The following is a 22,102-nucleotide window of genomic DNA, read 5'->3' as shown; positions in this document are numbered from 1 at the left end:
GTGACGCTTTGTTCGAGTGGCTCTGCATCAGCGCGGGAAGGAAGGAAAGTAAGCCAGCCTGGCTCTTCTCGGCTTGTATCCCGGCACTTGGTGAGTGGAGAGGCGGTCGCCTCCCCTGCCGCCCCACTCTGGGGGTCCTTGGCTTCTGCTGGGGGTGGGGGGATCCGAACGCTGTTTTGAATTTCACATTCCGAGTGGCCCAAACGCCAAAGGCGAACTTCCGCACCTCAGGAGTTAGCTCGCAAACGGCGCGGCTGTTTTAAAACATCGCTGCTGGCCTGGGGGGGGGAGAGGGAAAGGGGGGAGAGGGGGGAGAGAAAGAGAGAGGGAGAGAGAGAGAGAGGGAAAAGGGGGGGAGAGGGGGGAGAGAAAGAGAGAGGGATAGAAAGAGAGAGAGAGTGAGAGATGCTCAGTGAGCCTTTCTTTGAAGTTGCCTTTCTTTCTTTCTTTCTTCTTTCTTTCTCTCTTTCTTTTTCTCTCTTGCTCTCTTGCTCTTTCATTCTTTTTTCTTTCTCTTTCTTTCTTTCTTTCTTTCTCTTGCTTTCTTTCTTTCTCTTGCTTTCTTTCTTTCTCTTGCTTTCTTTCTTTCTCTTGCTTTCTCTCCTTCCTTCCCTCCTTCCATTTCTTTCATTCTCCCTCTCTATTTTTATTTCTCTTTCATTTTCTTTCTTTCTCTCTTGCTTGCTTTCTTTCTTGCTCTTTTTCTTTCTCTCTTTTACCTTCCCTTCCTCTATTTCTTGCTTTCCTTTTCCTTCCTCCCTTCTTTCCTCCCTCTACAGGATTGGGTGGCAGTGAAGTTACTCTCCCCTTTCATAAGTTTCCTTGCTTCCTTCCTCTGTTCCTGTCCCTTCACCCTTTCTTTCTTCCTTCCTTTCTTTCTTCCTTCCTTTCTTTCTTTCCTTCCTTTCCTCCATTTCTTGCTTTCCTTTTCCTTCCTCCCTTCTTTCCTCCCTCTACAGGATTGGGTGGCAGTGAAGTTGAATAAATAACTACAGTTTAATGAATAAAAATAAAAGTTTGCCATGTTGATTGTTTTGGGTAAAAGAGGAAGGGAAGGAAAGCTCTCAGCTTATCATCTTATTAATAAGTAAAGTTACATTTACTCTTGCAATGTCTTTTTGCATAATTTAGACTAACTTTGTGAGTTTTTTGAGGGCTGGAACCAATTAAAATTATTTACATTAATTCCTATGGGGAAAAGTCGTTCGAGATAAGAGCTGCTCGACTTAAGAGCGCAGGTCCGGAACGAATTAAACTCGTATCTCGAGGTACCACTGTACATACATACATACATACATATATACATACATACATACATACAGTGGTACCTCTAATTATGAACACCTCTACTAACGAACTTATTGAGATAAGAACCCTGTGTTTAAGATTTTTTGCCTCTTCTCAGGAACCATTTTCTACTTACGAACCCGAGTCAACGCCACTGGGATGCTTCGCCTGTTGCCGGCCGAAGCGCCTGTCATTCTGTTGCAGGGATCTCCCTTTGCTTCCCCCCGCTGGGAATCCCTGCATTTCGTGCTAGCTGTCCATCTGAAGCGCCTGTCATTCTGCAGGGATCCCCCTTTGCTTCCCCCCGCTGGGAATCCCTGCATTTCGTGCTTGCCATCTGTCTGAAGCGCCTGTCATCCTGCAGGGATCCCCCTTTGCTTACCCCTGCTTGCTGGCGATGCCTACTGTAGCAGAGCAAAAGCCATGAGGTCAAAGGAACTGCTTGCAGAGCTCTCTGCTGCACTGAAGATTCTTAAGAACAGAGTGGCCTCTGTAATTCTCAAATTGAAGAGGTTTGGCACAACCAGGATTCTTCCAAGAGTGGGTTGCCTAGTCAAACTGAGCAATCAGGGGAGAACGGCCTTACCCAATGGTACTCTGATTGAGCTCCAGAGATCCTGTGTGGATATAGGACAGAGTTCCAGAAGGACACCCATCACTGCAATCTTCCACTGATCTGGGCTTTATGACAAAGAGACTTGACAGAAACCGATCCTTAGTGCAAAACATATGAAAGCCTGCTTGGAGTTTTCAAAAAAGCACCTGAAGGATTCTTAGACTGAGGAACAAGATTCTCTGATTTGATGAAACCAAGACTGAACTGTTTTGATCTCAATTCTAAATATTATATCTGGAGGAAACCAAGCACCAATCATTACTTGCCCAATACCATTCCAACAGGGAAGCATGGTGGTGGCAGCATCATGCTGTGGGGATGTTTTTCAGTAGCAGGGACTGGGAGACTGGTCAAAGTTGAGGGAAAGCTGAATGGAGCAAACCTGTTTCACAGCTGCTCAGAATCTCAGATTGGGCCAAAGGTTCACTTTCCAACATGACTATGATCCTAAACACAGCCAAGATGACACAGAAGTGTCCTAGAGACTACTCTGTGAACGTCCTAGAGTGGCCCAGCGAGAGCCATGACTTGCACACTATTTACAATCTCCGGAGCTGCCATTCAAACAGTCTGATTTACAAGGAAAAATGGCAGAAAATTCCCCAATCCAGGTGTGTCACATTATATCAAAAGACTTGAGGCTGTAATTGCTGCAACAAAATACTGAGTGAAGGGTCTGAATACATATGCTATTGTGCTGTTTCAGTTTTTTTAAAATAAATTTACAGACATTTCTAAACTTTTGTATTTATTTTATCATTATAGGGTACTGAGAAAATGAATTTCAACAACTGTAGAATCAAGCTATAGTGTAACAAAATTGACAAAACTGAAAGGGGTCTGAATACTTTCTGAATGTACAGTAGTGTATAATAAGAAATCTAGAACAGTTACACTGGATTGGGATAAGAGAGGCTTAGGTTCAAGCCACTGGACCACAATATTCAGTGGGTAATTCTGAATCAGATTTTTTTTTCCTCAGGCAGCTAACTCACAAGACTGCAACTAACAGAAAATGCTAAAAGTGTCCCTCTGTGAACTATGTTAAGTTTTTAAAAGGAAGACAAGAATATAAATGCAAGGAACAAACAAACAAATAAACAAGTAAAATTGATGTTTCAGACTCAATTTTATATGAATTATATGTAATATCATCCAGGTGCATACACTATTAAATTAATAAAGTTCCACTCGGTTATTTTGTTCAATACCTCTTTAAGAGAATGACAAGAGCAATGTAACTCTCAAACATACTTTCTCAACTGATATAGGCTTGGAATCTAGGATATTAATTAATTGTTTACATGTGCAAAATAATTAGAGCTGCATTCATTATGAAACAAGCTAATAGTAAAAGGGCTAAGAAGGAAGTTTAAGCTAAATAATTAACGTACAGCTTAGAAAATCTTTCCACAAATCATCTACCACTATTTTATACCGTGCATAGACAGATTTTCTGGATCCAGTCAAAGTCGGTCACACTGGGACTAGAGGTTTTGTCTTTCAAGTTTTGGACCCTTAATGGCCCATCTTCACGAAACTTCTCTCTAGCAGAGTGTGTGCTTTGGGCTCTTCTGTGTGTGGTATTTACTGTATTTTTCAGAGTATAAGACACACCTTAGTTTTTGGAGAGGAAAATGGTTGGAAGATCTGCCTACCAGGTATTTATCTGGTTACCATCCTTAGTCTGGTCAGCTCCAGCACAATATTTTATCCCCTGGTTATGGCTTAAAAAAACCGTATTCGGAGCGAGTAGCAATGAAAAAAAGCCAGCAAAGACTTAGGGCTGGAAAAAAACTGAGAGTAGCCATGAAAAAGCCTGCAAGCCGGGAAGATCGCTGGCACCTTGTTAGGGCTGGAAAAAACATTCTTTGGAGTGATTAGTAATGAAAAAAAGCCTGCAATCTGATAAGAGCCAAGAAGATCGTTAGCACCCTTGTTAGGCCTGAGGGGGGGTGGGGTGTTGAAAAAGCAACATTCAGAATATAAGACACACACAAATTTTCAGCCTCTTTTAGGAAAGAAAAAGGTGTGCCTTATACTCTGAAAAATATTATATATGGTGCTTCTTGTGACTTTTTAGATATTGACTGGAGTGTTGATGGCTGGCTATTAAGGTTTGGCTGTTGTCTGCTTGTGCTGCCTAAGTACTTGATAAGCACTCCTGTTAACTGAAGTGAGGCCCCTTTTTCCGGGTTTTAATCAATTCCCTGGTTGATTTTGTACCTGCTCATCCATTTTTGTAGCTGCTCATCCATCTTTGTAGCTGCCACACGTAGAAGAGTCCAAAACACACACACTGCTAGAGAGAAATTTTCTGAAGATGGGCTCTGGCATGAAAGCTCGAAAGACAAAACCTCTGGTCCTGTTAACCTATCCTGATTGGATCATGCAACATTATCCAGGGACACGTATATCACCTTTATTCGGGACAGGTTTTCTAGAACAATTTTTATTTCAGAAGGTTTTAAGCTATACTGTAATGATAAAATATTCCTGTAGATATCTAAAACTATAAAATACCTATCGTTTCATTATAAAACACATCCAATAAAGAATAATCATATCTTTCAAATTGTATCTAAATTTCATTTCTAATGAAATATAATTAATTGGATGCTGGGATATTACATCTAGCATTCAAGAATAATCACCAACAGGAGTTCCTTGCCTGGCTGCTCCAAATGTTAAATCATGAAGCAAACAGTTCTAAGGTACTAATTTCTTTTCATTCCCAACAGTTTACAGTCTAATAATAGAACAAAGAATGAAATCTAGGAGTATTTACCAGAACAGAAGATATTGGTATGTGCTCAGCAGTACTAAATTTATGGTGGGAACAATTGCTTTCAAAGTAAATGAAAACCTCAGGATTTTATGGTAAGTGAAAGGGCATGGTTTCTTATTTTATTGGTTTTGTGGTTATAATTCTAGAATGTTTCCCAAGTGTCCAGCTACTAGTCAGATTCCTCTTTGCCCCCTTCATCTATACACCACTAAACTCTTGTCCCAGATACTTGGTAGCCATCCCAGGGCATGCTGTCAGAATCCAGCACTCCTGAGGGAATGGAATTTAGGGATTTTATTGCTATTTCAACACAGCTGGCCTACTGCTGTAGGCCGTACTTGTGTGATCCTCATTTTTAACATTCCCCGACTGCTTCCCATAAGTCACTGGGGAGCCTGAAAAAATCCAATATGACTGCCAATGCTCCTAGCCAATTTTCCACTAGCAAAGTCTTCATTTTTAGGAAGCCTGCAGGAAGAAAGTCAATGGAAAAATGGTCCAGGCTTTAAACAGAACGAGAACTATCTGAAAGTAGAGTTTTTTGGGGGAAGGGGCATGCTGAGTTACAGAGGCAATTACACCTTGGGGAATGGTGCAAGCCTTTTCGAGTAGCAGAAGTAACACTAGGGCTGAAGCTGAGGCCCAGTCTTAGCGCTTCCACTGATAGCTTAGATCAGTGATGACAAAACTTTTTTTTCTGCGGGTGACAAAAGTGTGCACAAGCATGCTATCACACATACATGCATGCCCACGCCCTTAATTCGATGTCCTCCCCACATCATGCCCACGCAAACCCCTCCACACTGCCCCGCATGATTGCACGACTCCCCCGCTCTCCCATTTCCCGAATTCCGGTGGGCCTGGTAGGCCCATTTTTCATCCTCTCCAAGTACCAGAAGCTTCCCTGGAGCCTGGGGAGGGCAAAAATGGTCTTCCCCCCACTTTGGAGGCCTTCTGGAAGCTAAAAACACCCTCCAAGAAGCCTCTGCATTAGCCGAAAATTAGCTTGCCGGCACGCACATGTGTACTGGGGCTGAACTAGGGCAACGGCTCGCGTGCTGGCAGATATGTCATGCATGCCATAGGTTCGCTATCACGGGTCTAGACGGAGGCAGATAAATTGGGGCAGGGGACTAAAGTGTCCCCATAGTTGTAAGAGGAGGTTCGCTGCTGAGCAATTGAGTTTAGATAACAATAAGGATGCTGTAACAATCATAATTTTGGGTAGGAGTTATAATTGTGCCATCACAATTTTGAATGACCACTGATTGGTCATTATGCAAGAACTACCTGTCTTGGTTTCAATGCAACCTGTCTTAGAAATGAACTAATAATCAAATATTCATTTGACATTGTTATGCAATTGTAAGTTAATGTTATTTTATATTGTCTAAGCTTGTTTTATTTGTGTAAATTGCTTTTTGCTTTTCCGTACAACACACAGCACCCAGTGTTTGGACTACATATATTTTTACAAGAAACAAACATACAGAAATTGTTTCTCTTTCGTGGAGAGGCGATCTGCCATCATAGTCAAGTTAGGCATTTCCTGAAATTTTAACATGCTGAGTCCAGAATGTTCACCATTATTGGGTTAGGCTCTGACCAAGAAACACTGCTCATTTTCAGAGAACTGTTTGCTTTCAACAACATCAACAGATACTAAAATCTGGTTAACATGTATCAATTTGACAAAAAAAATTGTACAATTAACAGGCTTTCTCAGAAGAAAAGTAATTTCCCCCCAGAAATACACTGTTCAAAAAAATAAATAACACATCCTAGATCTGAATGAATGAAATATTCTCATAGAATACTTTATTCTATACAAAGTTGAATGTGCTGACAACAAAATGAAATTGATTGTCAATCAGCATTGCTTCCTAAGTGGACAGTTTGATTTCATAGAAATTTGATTTACTAGGAGTTATATTCTGTTGTTTACGTGTTCCTTTATTTTATTTTTTTGAGCAGCATATTTCATTCCTCTCACCATGTCAAGTTTAACACCTAAAATCCAAACATTGAACTCCTTCCCTGAGAGGTCTGCCATTATTTCAAATCAAACAGTAATTGTAATCTTTTTTTAAATTTTGTGCCATTTTCTTTTAAGTTCTGCATTCCCATAATTCTATATCGTCTTATCTGTTGCTAGGAAAAGGCATATCGCAATGCAAAGAAGATTGAAGTAGCATTATTATATCTTGAATGGACAACCTGCATAACAATTTCTTGAGTTACAGATTACAATATTTGAATCAATATTATTTTAGGTAATTAAATCCACAAAGAAAGAAAGAACCAAGAACTTCCCTGTGTTTTTGAATGAAAAATTAGTGGCATACTTAAGGAATTCCATTAGGACAGAGAAAATCTGGATGAAATCCCACAATCCCCACTGTTTTTTCATCAAAGCTGCCTCCAATTCAACCCCAATTTATTCAAATGTTCTCTTAACTCTCCATAATTGTATCTTTTACAATTTCTCAACTGTTTATTTGCTTTCTCTCTAATCCCCTTTATTTTTCTCAACTTTATTTTCCCACATTTGCTGCCAATGGTAGCTCATTTTGAAAATGAAACACAGTGTTGTTTTATCAGTAGATGGAGCTATGACTGTTGAATTTCAGTGTTTTATCACTCTCAACTGACAAAAAACAAAACTGTAAGGCTTTTTGTGCTGTTATTACAAAATACCCGAAAATTTATAAAACAAAATGAAGTAACAATATAAAACATATCACAGTACAGTGGTACCTCGAGATACGAGTTTAATTCGTTCCGGACCTGGGCTCTTAAGTCGAGCAGCTCTTATCTCGAACGACTTTTCCCCATAGGAATTAATGTAAATAATTTTAATTGGTTCCAGCCCTCAAAAAACTCACAAAGTTAGTCTAAATTATGCAGAAAGACATGTTTTTAATGAAGAAATGTACATGTACATATAAATGAATAATGAAGTTTCTTTCACTTAACTTGTAAACTTTCTTAAACTTTTAAATTTACATATATTCAACTTCTCTGCCACCCAATCCTGTAGGACAGAGGTCCCCAACCCTTTTTGCACCAGGGACCGGCTTTAAGCGATCAAGAGAGGAATGGGTGAATGAATGGACGGAGGGTGGGAAGGAAGGAAGGAAAGAGGGAAGGGACAGGAACAGAGGAAGGAAGCAAGGAAACTTATGAAAGGGGAGAGTAAGAGAGGAATGAGTGAAGGGAGGGAGGGAGGGAGGGAAGAAGCTGGGAAGGAGAAAGAAAAGAAGAAATAGAGGAAGGGAAGGTAAAAGAGAGAAAGAAAAAGAGCAAGAAAGAAAGAAAGAAAGAAAGAAAGAAAGAAAGGGGGAAGGGACAGGAACAGAGGAAGGAAGCAAGGAAACTTATGAAAGGGGAGAGTAAGAGAGGAATGAGTGAAGGGAGGGAGGGAGGGAAGAAGGTGGGAAGGAGAAAGAAAAGAAGAAATAGAGGAAGGGAAGGTAAAAGAGAGAAAGAAAAAGAGCAAGAAAGAAAGCTGCAAGCACCCCCCCGAGCCCCCCAGGCGCGGAAGTTAGCGTTTGGCTTCAGGAGACAGCTCCTTGGCGCTTGTATCTCGAATTTGGGCTTGTAAGTAGAACAAAAATATCTCTCCCCTCCCAGCTCTTATCTCGAGTTGCTCTTAAGTAGAGCAGCTCTTATGTCGGGGTTCCACTGTATAATAAATAATAAAATTAAAACAATAATTTTGAAAAGTTGCTACAGCCCTACATACTTCAAAATAGTCTTTGAAATAGTACCTGAAGTGTAATGTTGCCAACAAGATGATAAAAATAGTACAGTACAGTATATTCTCTCTGCTATGAATTTAGTATTGACGAGTAGTAACACATAAATTATAATTGATTTTGCTAACAATTTCACAATTAATTTTTATGCTGCTTTCATAAACCTTTATTCTTTCAGAAGCTATTTAATAAAATTCTCAAGGTCCAAAAATATGGAATTAGAAGTACACAAATAAAATAAGAAACTTCATTCAGAACAGTATTTAGTCAGATTTGGAGTGGTTTTCCAACTAGACAAATTACCTGCTTGAGCAAGAACTTTAACTTAATATTTACAGTTTCCTTTATCTTAAAAAGTATAGAAAAAGGATCAATTATGCAAAAATACGATCTAAAGGATTCAAAATATAAATAGATTTTCTAATAAAAACTTTTTAATAAATGTAGTATTTGAAGGCTAATAATACTTTGTGATTTAAGTTTACCAGAGGAACACTGTTTTCTGAAGAAGTACTTCATTTCCAAACACTAACTTCTAACATTAATATCAACAAATGTTAATGAATAACTGACAAATGTTATTTTCCAGGTAAACCAATTAATCCAGTTTGGACTGGATGTCTGCTCTTTATTTACCCCTAATTAACATAGACGCTACTGACATATTAAACAACATACTCCATTAAACATTTGTCTGGTGGTAATATTTTATTCTTATACTATTTCTGCCAATTATAATGTTCCCATAGTAATTCCTTCTACTTCTCTATTTATTCCAATAATTCCCTCAAGCATCAATGACAGTGAATAGCAAGCATAGTGAAAAAGCAAGATTGTTACCACAATCTTTTAAAGAGCTTTGCTTCATTAATATACCAATCTGTTTCCAAATAAATATATGCAGAGTAATACCATTTACCCTCATTGAAGTTTCTCCTCCATGTGGTTGCTGAAGCCTGAAAACCTGAGCCACCATATGTTCTGTAGATGGGTGCAACAAGATGCGACGAGATGCCAATCCTACCATGACATACCTGCCCATTGGGGATAAGCTCACCGAAATGGCATTGGGACCTAGGTATGAAGCAAAACATAATAAACATCATCATTAATGAATGCTTGCCTCTGATCCTTCTTCCTTCCTTTTCCATTCCCCTTATGTAGGCTGCTATTAATCTTTTTTAAAAATACTTTGCTTATATCATCTTAATCAACTAACAGCAGTAGTCAAAGTTCAAGATCAAATTTAGTTAAGCAAATGCATCATAGGAATCACATGATATATATAATAATCCCTCACTACTTCGCGATTAATCTTTCGCGGATTCACTATTTCATGGATTTTTTCAAAGGGAAAAGAACGCCGGGGCAGGGACGGTTGGGGTGTGGGAGGGGAGGGAACTGCAGCGGTGACCTCCTTGAGCCCGTGGGGTAGCTGAGAGAAGCTGGTCTCTCAGCGGTCAGCAGCGGTGGGTTGTTAACAATACAGGGAGGGTTTAAAGTCCAAATACTCGTTAAATACATAAAAAATATCTTTCCTCTATCTACTTCGCAGAAATTTGTTTTTCGCAGGTGGTCTTGGAACGCAACCCCCGCGAAAAACAAGGGATCACTGTATTCCTATTTCACTACTCAGTTGATACCAAATCAATCTATATTTGGGATTACTTTTTCATTGCAATTATTACATATATTAGTTTGATGTCAGGGGGAAAATGTACTTTCTGGGATATTGTTAAAGGTCTTGATAGTTTCCGCAAGTCTTTGACACATAGTCTCTTACCAAATCGCTTCGTGTACAGCATTTCACCCAAGTTGTGAGGTGCAAGGGAATAGATTGCGAGTATCCCCTCATCAGGAAATCCCCGCTGACTGCTAGGAATGAAAGCTGCTAAAAGCTGCCCATCTGCAGAAATATCACAGCTGGCATCATTGTATATCTTGCAGTTTTGAACAAGCACATTCACAGATGCTGCACGGGGTGGGGGGGATGGGGGATGGGAGAAAGAGAAGTCTAGAATTTAATTCAGAACAGCAGCAAAATTTTGAATCATTTATATATTTTTAGTATCATTAAATTAATTCAAAGAGGTTATTTGGTATCTATATGTGTTAGCCAGTAATGCAGAATTCAAATGACTAAAACGTTTTCCCCTTAAGATGGCAATTGAATTTATATATTTTCCCAGTAATTTTTGCTTTATTTTTTATTAATAAATTATTTTAACTTCAATATTTGTTCTGTCAATTCTTTACATTTCCAAGAAAAGGAGTAGCAGCGTAGAATTAAGAAAACCTTTTCACTGTTATAACAATGCTTGGTATTTACGAAAGGGAATATCCACCAGTTGACTGTAAATTCTAGAATATGAGATCTGAAGATATCTGCAACAAATGTTATAAAAGTTAACAAATCCTCATTTTGAAGTCTTAGGACTTTAATATAATAAATCATAGCTCATGAGTCCTCAAATTTGGCAACTTTAAGAGTTGTGGATTTCACCCAGCCAGCTATGCTGGCTGGAGAATTCTGCAAATTGAAGTCCATAAATCTTAAAGTTGCCATATGTCATATGTAGCAACAGAACATACAGTACTAATGAACATGGATCTTATATAGCAGTGACCTCCAACTTTTTGGGCACCAGAGACTGGTTCCATGGAGAAAGGTTTTTCTGCAGACTGGAGGGGGCGTGGTTTTGCACGCTGCCTGCATCTCATGGATGGGGCTTCATTTGTGTGGCCCAGTTTCTGGCATGCAACAGCCCAGTGCTGGTCCGCAGACTGGGGGTTGGGGACCCCTATTATATATTATCAAAGTTGTTTTTCTCCCATCATAGTGCTAACGAGAAGAGTTTGACAAATTTCAGTTTCCATATATGCTTCCTAAATACACACCATTTCTGCAAGAAAATCTCGGCACTCATATTTGTCCTTTTGTTATTTGGAACAAAGTCTAGTTGCTTTGAAAACCATCTCACACACTCACTTTCCTGTTAATAATTCTGATATCCCAGTTTAAGGTGCTGTCTGAAGGCAGCTCTCCTTCCAATTAACGGGACCTTGAGTTTTCATAATATGGCTCCACCATTCATCAATGAATTCATCTGTCATTTTGAGTCAAGATAATTAACCATGGTTATTGAGTAAGCCATAATAGCCCAATTTATAAATAAAGCTGAATAATAGTTGGTGGGTTTAAATATTGTGCTAAGTCCATGTGCTCAAATCCATTTATATCTGTGCATTTACCCCGTTTTCTTAGCACCCGTTTTTTAATTTTCCTTCTAACAGTCTTGCTTTATTTGGCTCCTTAAAATCCTAGTCAGAATTGTTTGTTTCTTAAAGTTTTCTTTTTCCCATTTATTTTATGCCATACAGAGGAACCTTTTTTCTATGGCTGTTTGATTTTCCTATTGCCTGTCCTGTACCTTACTTCTGCTTTTCTTTTTCTCTCCTCTTTTTTCCTTAGCTACACTTTTTACCTCATAAATCAGTAGTCAAATTTATAGTGATGTCTCCTTTGTCAGCAATCTCTTAATTTCCACTTCCTAAGAAATCTTATACAGATGCCATAGTTCTTGACTAATAAGCCATCATTTAATGACAATTCAAACTTATAACAGACTTTTTAAAAGTTACTTAGGACCTGTCCTCAAAGTTATGACTGCAGAACTCCCTTGGCAGCTGTGATTCAAATCCAATGACTCACTCTATGACTATTGTAAAAACAGTTGTAAAATTCAGTCCATTGATGTGGTGCCTCGATTTTCAACCTCAACGTATGACTGAAATTGTTCACTCCATTGTGTTTTTAAGTGGACAACTACCTGTATCAGTTCAGTTTCCCTACTATGCACTCACTACATCTACCAATGCTATATCAGTAGATGAATTTGTCTCAATGAAACTGGTTTCTCATTGTACTCACAATCTATCTTCAGGTACTCTGTTCTTCTGATTTAATTTTTCCTAACATTCACTATCTTTGTTGTTACTTACATAACACTATATTATAGACTTCACTTTCAAGTTTACAATGACCATCAGTCTTCAAGTGCTTGTTCTAGGTATGTAAATTAAAATTGTGTATTGTTACCAGCAGTTCTCTGTTACCAACAGTAATTAGGACTGGGAACTCCAGCGCTAAGTAAGCTGGTCATAAGCCTGATGCTATATAACCACACCAACCTACAACAGTAGTTCTGGCAATCTTAGTTGCCATCCTAGGGTGGATCCCGTACAGTCACAGGATTCCAGAGTCATGTGTTTTGTGACCTTCTGTCCATTAAGTTTGCTTGTTGGAAGCTGGCAGTAAAGGCTGCAATAGTGATCACATGATCCCACGATGCTGCAATGTTGTAATTGTGAACTAGTCATCTAGCACCAAATCATGATCACATGACTGCAAGGACACTGCAATGGCCACAACTATCTGGACTCATTGTAAGTATTCCTCATTCAGGATTATCATAACTTCAAAATGGTCACTGAACAAGTGGATTTTAAGTGGAGATTACTTGTATAATACGTATATGAATTATCTCTAACCAGCAATGTCTTCTCAGGACACCATACCCATGTTTCAAGGCTTCCCTTGAAGGCTAAAAGAGATGTGGTGTCAAACCAGTGCAGAAATTGGTGATAAATTAATGGCTTGCCACACTATCTATAGAAGGCCTGATGTTTATGGGGACTTGGGAGGGGCGATTTTCACGAGGGAACGGATGCAGGCCCAAAGTGTTAAGTATGCAGTTTAAGTTACTAGGGAGAAGTCAGAAGTTCTAGGTTTTGCATATTCTATGCTGATTGTTTGGCTGCTAAAATTGTATCAATGTCAACAATTGCCTGTTGCTGGGGCTGGTTTGTATAAATACTGAAAAGACGCGGCATACGCTCGCTTGCGCTCAACTTGTTATATAGGATCCGTTTAAGTGTATCTCCTAGCATGAACATTTCTGAGAATGAAGACTTTTCAACAACAGGAAAAGTATCAAACACTTATGCACAATACTGAAGGAGGTCCAGAACTGTCGATGAAAATACACTTAGTACCTTGCATTCCTTAGCTAACACAGAAATTAACAATAGCAACAACACTAATTATTCTTAACAACTCACTTTTTTAATTGGTGGTTTATAGTTATGCACCTCATTCCCTGTTGAGCAGCATGCAAAAGGAGCATTTACAAAATCACTATTATTATTAAAATTTGACCTATGATAATATAGTGACAAAATGTCTGACTAGCTGTCAAATGATGGCTGTGGACTACTATTGATACATTTTTACTTCAAATATCCAATATAATGTATTTATAGCCATATGTAATATGATCCTCATGAGATCTATAATCTGGAGAAGCAGGCAATGCAGACAGCAAATATTATAACACATTAAAGCCACATTAAATTTATGCATATTTGCTTAAATGCAATTTGAATGCAATTTACAGTCAAATCCAGATTTTACAATTATTAATGATCTTCCCTGCATGCAGTGTTTTTCGAACTATCTGAAAATCTTTCTAGAATCAATATCTCTTTTATTTAATTTGTCTCCTACAAGTAAGCAGAAAGTATCGCAGTATCTGTTCTGAATAAAGCCGTAAGAAATTCTTTTTGGAGTTCATGTGCTATCCCTTTTTGGAGTTCATGTGCTACCCCACCAAAACATTAGCATAAATATACTTGTGTTGAAGAGTTATCACTTTTTCCCATATCTATGGTCTTTCCAGAGCTTTGTGCTATGGTTTGTGCGATCTGCATAGATTTTCTTGCTCAATTCATTTTCAAGCAGCTCTGTCTGTTGCATGTGTTTGCTACTATCTTTTAGATATTATGCATATATATTCCAGGATTTGTTTCTTAGGACAACAGACTGAACAAGATTAAAGCTAAGGCCGATCAGCTTGGAGCATCTGTTTACATGTATTCTGTTTTAAATTAAAGAGAAAGAAATGCCAATAGCTGTTTCTTTAGACTCTAGCTGGCTGACATGGAAACAAGGTAGTCTATATAATCCTCTGGACTCATCCATTTTAGTGGGACTAGAAAAAAAGATGTTTTTAAAAGCAGAGAAATCTAAGTAGCAGGACTTCTGGCTCTTAAGTCTAATGCTTGCTTGCTTCCCCTATCTTTTTTCTACTCCCTAGCCTAATTTGAATGTTGGATACAACATATCATTAGATCATATCATATCAACATAGCATTAGATCAAACAGAAGTTTCTATTAGTTCATTTTTCTACTTCCCAAAATAACCAAGTAGATGTCAAAAAAGTCTATTAAAATTTTATTCAGAAATGTTCAATTCCAAAAATATTTAACTTAATCATTAGAGTGAATACCAGTTGATATCACCTTTATGAAGCCCACTACAGAAGTCAATAATACTGCCTTCTATTTTTTACTCTACTGCCATACTAGACATTGTGAAACCATTCTGTGAATCCATAGAGATTAGAGAGTGTTGTAAAGCACGGTGAAGCGATATATAAATCTAAGTGCTATTACTATACTGTACTTTACTCCTACCGTGTACATGCTGTCAAAGAAAGCCGAAAATCTATGGAATTTCCTTTATGAATTAAATTAAGCTTTCAGAAATTTACAGGATCTGTAATCACTAAGGATATGTTAAAGGGGAAATATGAAGGTTTGTATTACCAATTTACTTATTTACTATTTGACTCCAATATTAATTATGGTTTCTTTTACAAAAGTGTACCCTAGTAATAAAAAATGATTATCCACAAATAACCAATGATTATTTTTTTAACAGAATTTTGTAATTATGTTTAAACAATTAAGATTATCAATAAAGTATATACATTTGGGAAGCAGCATGTTAAAACTCACAAACTTGATTTAATAAATCAAATTATACACAGTATGCATGATTTAGATCTCATTAACATGTACATAATTTATGGGACATCACTGAATATTTGCAAACAAGTTACAATCAATCCTCAGTCATTATATATATGATGGGTGGCTATATAAATTGAAAGGAAGGATGGATGGATGGATGGATGGATGGATGGATGGATGGATGGATGGATGGATGACCTGCCCTGTTTGGGAATAACATTGTAAACTTTCAGGAACATGTAGAATATACAGGTATTGAAGACAGTTTGATTCAATATTTAAGGCTAAAAGCCATACCTTTTTAAAGGAAGATTCTTAAACATTATTTTATTTATACTTTTTACTTTAGGGGTCTTATAGTAGCTTCATTACTATAGGTTTCAACATGAGCTAGATAAAGTGCCTTTAATCACATATATCACTTATTTTCCAGGCACAGCAGAAAATATATTCTTTTTTTCCTATGAAGATCAGCAACATCTGATACAGAATTTGCAGTTTCCACTTTTAAGTTTACTGTCAGGATTTGCTGTCAGATATTAAGAGATGACAGATCTAAATGTCCTTTACTTCTGAATTAAATAATGCTTGGTCAATAGCTTTATAACATAATCTCAGGTTACCCTGTTTTACTAACTTTTCAACTAAGAAAAAAACTTTCCTGTTATTACAAGAGAAACAAATATGGATTTCCAAGGTGAATTTTTTTAAAAAAATTCTGGCTGTCAATCTTTCTACTATCAAAGCAGTATGAAAGAGATGAAAGATGTTCTATGCAAGTTCAAACTGAAGCTGACTTTGTTATCTTCCTCCCAGAAGCAGCAGATTTTCTCAAATATTACACTGCTATGTTTGATTCTAAATGAAATATAAATAATATTTCAGTTTAAGGCATTGCAAGGGACATCTCTCAATCCAGCAGAGTATTTTTATGATTCCACACTTTAAATTGGCAACAAAGCAACCGTTATGTTAAATTTGTGCAGTTAAATCCTATACAGCAGGGGTATTAAACTCAATTTCATTGAGAGCCGCATCAAGATTGTGTTTGACCTCGGGGAGCAGGGAGGGCGTAGTCAGTGAGTTTTGCCCCACTTTACAACCTTTCTTACCATAGCTCTTCAGTGAATCACTGCAGTTAAATTAGCAACATTATTTAATGAATCCTGCTTCTCTGTTGACTTTATCATGGCAAAAAGGCATCACATGATCCCGGAATACTACAATCGTCATAAGAACATACCAGTTGCCAAGATCCTGAATTTCAATCATATGACTGTTGGTGCAATAACAGTCTTAAGTGTGAAAAACGGTCATAAGTCACTTTTTTTCAGTGCCTTTCAGAGATGGTATTTAGCCGGTTCGGACCAATTCAGTGGAAATTGTGGATGGGGTGCGCCTGCCCCCTCAGCTCCATTCTATCCTATTTATGCATTTTTTTCAGGCCAGGTACATGTGCAGAAAACACACATGCAAGTAAAGCGCATGCACGGGAGGCTATGCACACGTACTGAGGTGGTGCGTGTGAGCGAAGCGAGCTCACATTTGTGAACCAGTAGGGAAGGTAAGTGAAAGCTATCCCTGGTGCCTTTGTAACTTCTAATGGTCACTAAACAAATGGTTCTAAGTCGAGGACTACCTCCAGTTTAGTTTTATAATCACGAGTATTTTACTTAACTGCTTACTTAATTAATATTAAGTATTTTGGATTACCTTCCTGAAAGAAAGCTGAGCTAAAGAAAAGGAACTATATTTCCAAACAGTCCATTTAACAGTCCATTTAAGACCAGGTAATGAGAAATTGGGTAAGGATGATACTGTTATTTTCACAATCACTTCGTTTGAACATTAGTGCATTTAGAATATCATTTCTAGTGTGCAGCTCAGACCAAAAAACTCAGAACCCTACCTAATTTGAGCTTAGATCTTTTAATTTGCATTAACCTCTATAGTATATTCTTCCTCCTAGTTCTGTATCAATTAGGTGAAATGCAGAGATTAATGTATCGCACAAATGTTTTGGGTAAATAGGCTGTTGTCATTGATAGACATGACAAAGAATTCCTAATTTATAATTTTTGTGGGTATTTTAATACAAATAATTGTAGAAGAGATGGAAGAATCTGGAAGTGGAGCAAAGAGAGGGATCAACCTAGAGTTCCTACATAGCCTCAAGAAAAGTAAGTTCAACATTCCCTTGAGTGCCACTGATCCTAATTTAAATCTCAGGTGCCAGCCTGAGACGATTCCTGTGTTTAGGCTTTTAGCAATAGATCAGTTTATTGTGCTCTCTCTTTCTGACTCTCACACACACACATCTTTAGTCTTTGCAAAGATCTCCTACAGAAAAATAATTAAACTGGCCCCTTTCAAGAGATTTGCAAACTGAAATAAAGATTATAACATTTCTCAGTTGTGATTTTAAGTACTGTAAATATTAATATATATGACCCACACATAAAACAAAATTCTTTCGGGTCCTCAACTATTTTTAAGAATGTAAAGGATTAAATTTGTGCGTGTGCTTGTGTTTATATGTGTATGTGTGTAAAATCAGCTTCAATATCTCTGTTATCTTTTGAGGAGCAAAAAGCTTCTTCTGTGAACAACCCTATTTGTTTTTAACTACAGAGATTCTACAGAGATTAGTAGTTCTGCCTTCCCACTTACCATTGCTGATTTCTGGTAAATCGAACTTAGTGAAATCCCACCACTGGAGCCGATATGTGGTGTTCGCAATATTGCTGGCCACAGCAGATTGTCCGTCTCCAATTACAGCCCCTAGGGACAAAACAAAAACAGAACAGACAATGAAACTTTCAAATTCAAAGGAATGACATCCAAAACATACAAACAATTTCAAAACTCAGAAGTCAAGGTCCAATAACTAATTTTATTGGTTTTTACAAAAAAACAAACTCATGGAATTAGAGGGAAAGAAAAAAAGGCATACTAAGTGGTATCAAACTGTTAGGTCAATAGAAGTTTTTCATTCAAAATGATTTTAATATACTGAAGTTTTTATATTTTAAAATATCATAAACTATTTTTTAAATGAAACCTTTAAGTAAATATGTCAATTTAGAATATTAATTAGAGTAAGAATAGTAACAAGCAGCAACACAAATGTTAAAACAATGACTCATCAGTGATATTCAAGGAATTATGGCACAGAAATATGAATAATAAAAGAAGGGCAACAAATAACCCTATTCAAAATAATCCTATGGGTGCAAGAGCAGGAATTTAGATGTCAAAAAAGAATTAATCAATGTAGAACCATCACCAACTCAAAGCAACAAAACAACTTACATCCCTGCCATCCACATCTACATTTTTTGCAAAGACTACTTCACTGTAAAAATTTCTACTGCAGATATGAAAGCCACAAGGAGGATCCATATCAAGATGGAATTAGTCAGCAATGGACCCTCTTTCTCTCATATTCTTTCAGTACATAACAATACTTCTGAACAGAGTTAATGTTGTGCCAGAATCATAGGACGCAGTTCCCTAATGCTTGTTCTTTTGGAAGAAGACAATTTACATTATTTAAAATCCATTATACCATACATTTTGAAGGTAATTTAGTTGCAATGATTCCTGATGTTTTCTAATAATTTAGTACTGCTTGCATTAGAAGAATGAAATATTGTAATGGGGAAAATCCCAATAAATTGATACATTGTGACATTTAAAGTTAAGGACATGAAAGTTACCTCATTATAATATATTTTTAAAAAAGAAAGTTACCTCGTTCAGTTATGTATTTGTTTGAATCACTAGGAATCACTAGACAAACCTTTTCCGGACCGAGTACCCAAAGTGGGTGTGTACATACCATCCAAACCACTGAAATGCAAAGCGTGCACAGCCCTGTGCACACACCCTTCCCCCATACATGCATGCGTACCCCTCGCATGCACCCTGGCCCCACACGGCAGAGACCCAAAGATCCAAAGGTTGGTGAGAGGCGCGCACACATTCGTGGTGCAGTTGAACTAGGATGTTGGCTCATGTGCCCATAGAGAGGGTGCTGCGTGCCACATCTGGCAGGTATGCCATAGATTCGCCATCATACAACTAAGTGCTCATGAGATCTGTCCAAGAGTTCTTAAAGAACTCAAATGTAAAATTATTGCTCTTTTAGAAAAAATATGCAATATGTGAAAACAATTTTAAAAAGGGATCCAAAGGAGAATTGAGAAATTATAATTTTAGTTCCTCAACCGCTATTTTAAAATGACTTAAGCACACAGAGCAAAAAGTTGAATAAAAATCAACATCAAGACGAGTAGTCCTGTCTCACCAAGCTGCTAGATTGTTTTAAGTGCAAATAGACATGTGCATAGAGCTGACCCTGTTGATAGTCGAATATATATTTGGATCTTTGGCAAACATTTGAGAAAAGTCTTCATCAAAGGTTCTTGTGTAAACTTAGCAGTCATGGAATAAGATCTGTCGTTTTATAAACTGGTAAAGGAAAGAGTAATAACAATGGGCATTTTTTTCCACATGACCATGAGGAAGCTGCAGTAACGTAAGTGTAAGGACTAATTAACTCTAATCATAGTTATTAACCTCCATCCAGTTGCATTTAACAAAATAGGCGTTGATTGCTTACCTGAACGCCTCTTCTCGTACGGTGAGCGGGTACAGCAGTCACATGGGTTGCTCATGTCCAATCCGGTGGAACTGAGCCTAGTGTTAAAAAAGCTTGCCGGATCCGCCCCTTCCCCAGAATTCGCGAATCCATAGACTAGGCTCAGCTGTGAAGCTCTGTAGTGTTCAACTCTCATTGTTAGAGAAAGAAGATATAGAAAGGTAAAGAAGACACATACAAGGGCGGGAAGTGACTGCTGTACCCGCTCACCGTACGAGAAGAGGCGTTCAGGTAAGCAATCAACGCCTATTCTCCGTACTGAAGGAGCGGGTCCAGCAGTCACATGGGACATACCCAATAGATGGTCCCTAGGGTGGGATTAGATTGCTATCGTGTGAGATAACGGATTGGAGTACCCTTCTGCCGAAGGCAGCGTCCGCTGAAGCGTAAGAATCAATCTTGTAGTGCCTGATGAAGGAATTTGGCGAGGCCCAAGTGGCTGCTTTGCAGACCTCCTCCAACGGGGCTTGAGTCGCCCAAGCGGCCGAGGTGGCTGCGCTCCTGGTGGAATGCGCTGTGATGTTCCTTGGAACTGAGAGGGAGGCCGACTCATAGGCCTTAGATATAGTCCCTCTGATCCAACGGCCTATTACTGTTGAAGACACTTTGGCCCCCATGACTCTGGGGTGATAGGCTATAAAAAGTGCTTCTGACCTCCGAAAGGGTCCTGTGCGTTGGATATAGATTCTCAGCGCTCTGATGAGATCCAGGGTGTGCCATCTAATTGCCAAGGGATGGTCTCGTTGGAGGCAGAAGGAAGGTAGGACAATATCCTGAGATCTGTGGAACATGGAACTGACCTTGGGTAAGAAGGTGGGGTCCAGTCGCAAGACTACCTTGTCCTGATGGAATTGACAAAGGTCCTGCCTGATTGAGAGGGCAGCCAGCTCCGAAATGCGTCGGGCAGAGGTAATAGCCACCAGGAATGCTACCTTAAAGGATAGGTACCTGAGGGACGCCGATTTTAGGGGTTCGTATGGTGCCTGCGTGAGGGAATGGAGAACCCGTGGCAAATCCCAGGATGGATACCTGTGGACCTTGGAAGGTCTGAGGTTGGCTATGCCCTTGAGGAATTCCTGAACTTCAGGGAAGGATCGGAGAGGCTGTCTGCGGGGACCCCCTAGGACAGATGAAATGGCTGCCAGATGACGCCGGAGGGTGCTGGTGGAAAGACCTTTATGGAAGCCTTGCATAAGGAAGGAAATAATTCTGTGTATGGGGATGCACAGAGGGGAGAGACCTTCCTGTAGACACCACTGGTGAAACTTGGACCACGTGTGGTCGTAGATTCGATTGGTCGAACCCCTTCTGGCCTTTAAAATGACCTCCACTGAATCGGGGTCATGACCACGCAGTTCTAAGTCTCTCCTGATAACAGCCAGGCGGTGAGGTGGAACCACTCCGGGTCTGGATGGAATGAGGCCCCCTGCCGCAGCATATCCCCCGAAACGGGGAGTCGCCAAGGGTCCTGGACGGACAGCTGTTGGAGATCCGCAAACCAGGGCCGGCGGGGCCAATGAGGGGCGATTAAGATTACTCGGGCCCTCTCGGTGAGGACCTTGTGAATCACGTCCGGGAGAATTGGAATTGGAGGAAATGCGTAGAGTAGGCCTGGGGGCCATGGACTCCGGAGGGCATTGATTGCTTCCGCTCCCGGGGATGGAAATCTGGAAAAGAAGCGAGGGAGTTGGGCGTTCGCATTGGTCGCGAAGAGATCCAGGACTGGTAGGCCGAATCTGAGGCTGATTTGATGGAACAGGTCCTGATGGAGGTTCCACTCTCCTGGGTCTATCGTTGCTCGAGATAGCCAGTCCGCCTGGACGTTGAGGCTCCCCGAGATGTGGTCGGCTAGGAGCGACCGAAGATGTTTTTCCGCCCAAAGGCCTAACTTGAGGGCCTCCCTCATGAGAGCCTTGGATCTCGTGCCCCCCTGTCTGCAGATATGGCTTTTTGTGGCAATGTTGTCGGTGAGAATGAGAACGTGCCGGTTGGGAATGCGAGGAGAGAAATGCTTCAGAGCCAGGGAATCGGCTCTTAACTCTAGCCAATTGATTGGCCTGGAAGCTTCCTCCGGGGACCACGTGCCCTGGGCTATCATCCCCTGGGCGTGGGCGC

The 22,102-nt window shown here is 39.2% G+C and overlaps 1 protein-coding gene across 4 annotated transcripts in view; it reads right to left on the bottom strand.

Annotated features, from left to right (window-relative positions):
• Nucleotides 1-22,102, bottom strand: part of AMBRA1 (autophagy and beclin 1 regulator 1) — a 160,634-nt gene that overhangs the window by 36,092 nt on the left and 102,440 nt on the right. For all 4 annotated transcript variants that reach the window (XM_070760229.1, XM_070760215.1, XM_070760222.1 and 1 more), the window contains 3 exons: nucleotides 17,995-18,105; nucleotides 10,233-10,421; nucleotides 9,369-9,523 (listed from right to left, as the gene is read on the bottom strand). In XM_070760229.1, coding sequence (XP_070616330.1) covers nucleotides 9,369-9,523; nucleotides 10,233-10,421; nucleotides 17,995-18,105 — 455 coding nt within the window. The remainder of the gene's footprint in view (nucleotides 1-9,368; nucleotides 9,524-10,232; nucleotides 10,422-17,994; nucleotides 18,106-22,102) is intronic.

Source organism: Erythrolamprus reginae, chromosome 1 (genome assembly GCF_031021105.1).
Source record: "Erythrolamprus reginae isolate rEryReg1 chromosome 1, rEryReg1.hap1, whole genome shotgun sequence".
NCBI lineage: Eukaryota > Metazoa > Chordata > Lepidosauria > Squamata > Dipsadidae > Erythrolamprus > Erythrolamprus reginae.
Note: the sequence above shows the minus strand (reverse complement) of the source record. Positions and strands in the feature narration are given on the sequence as shown.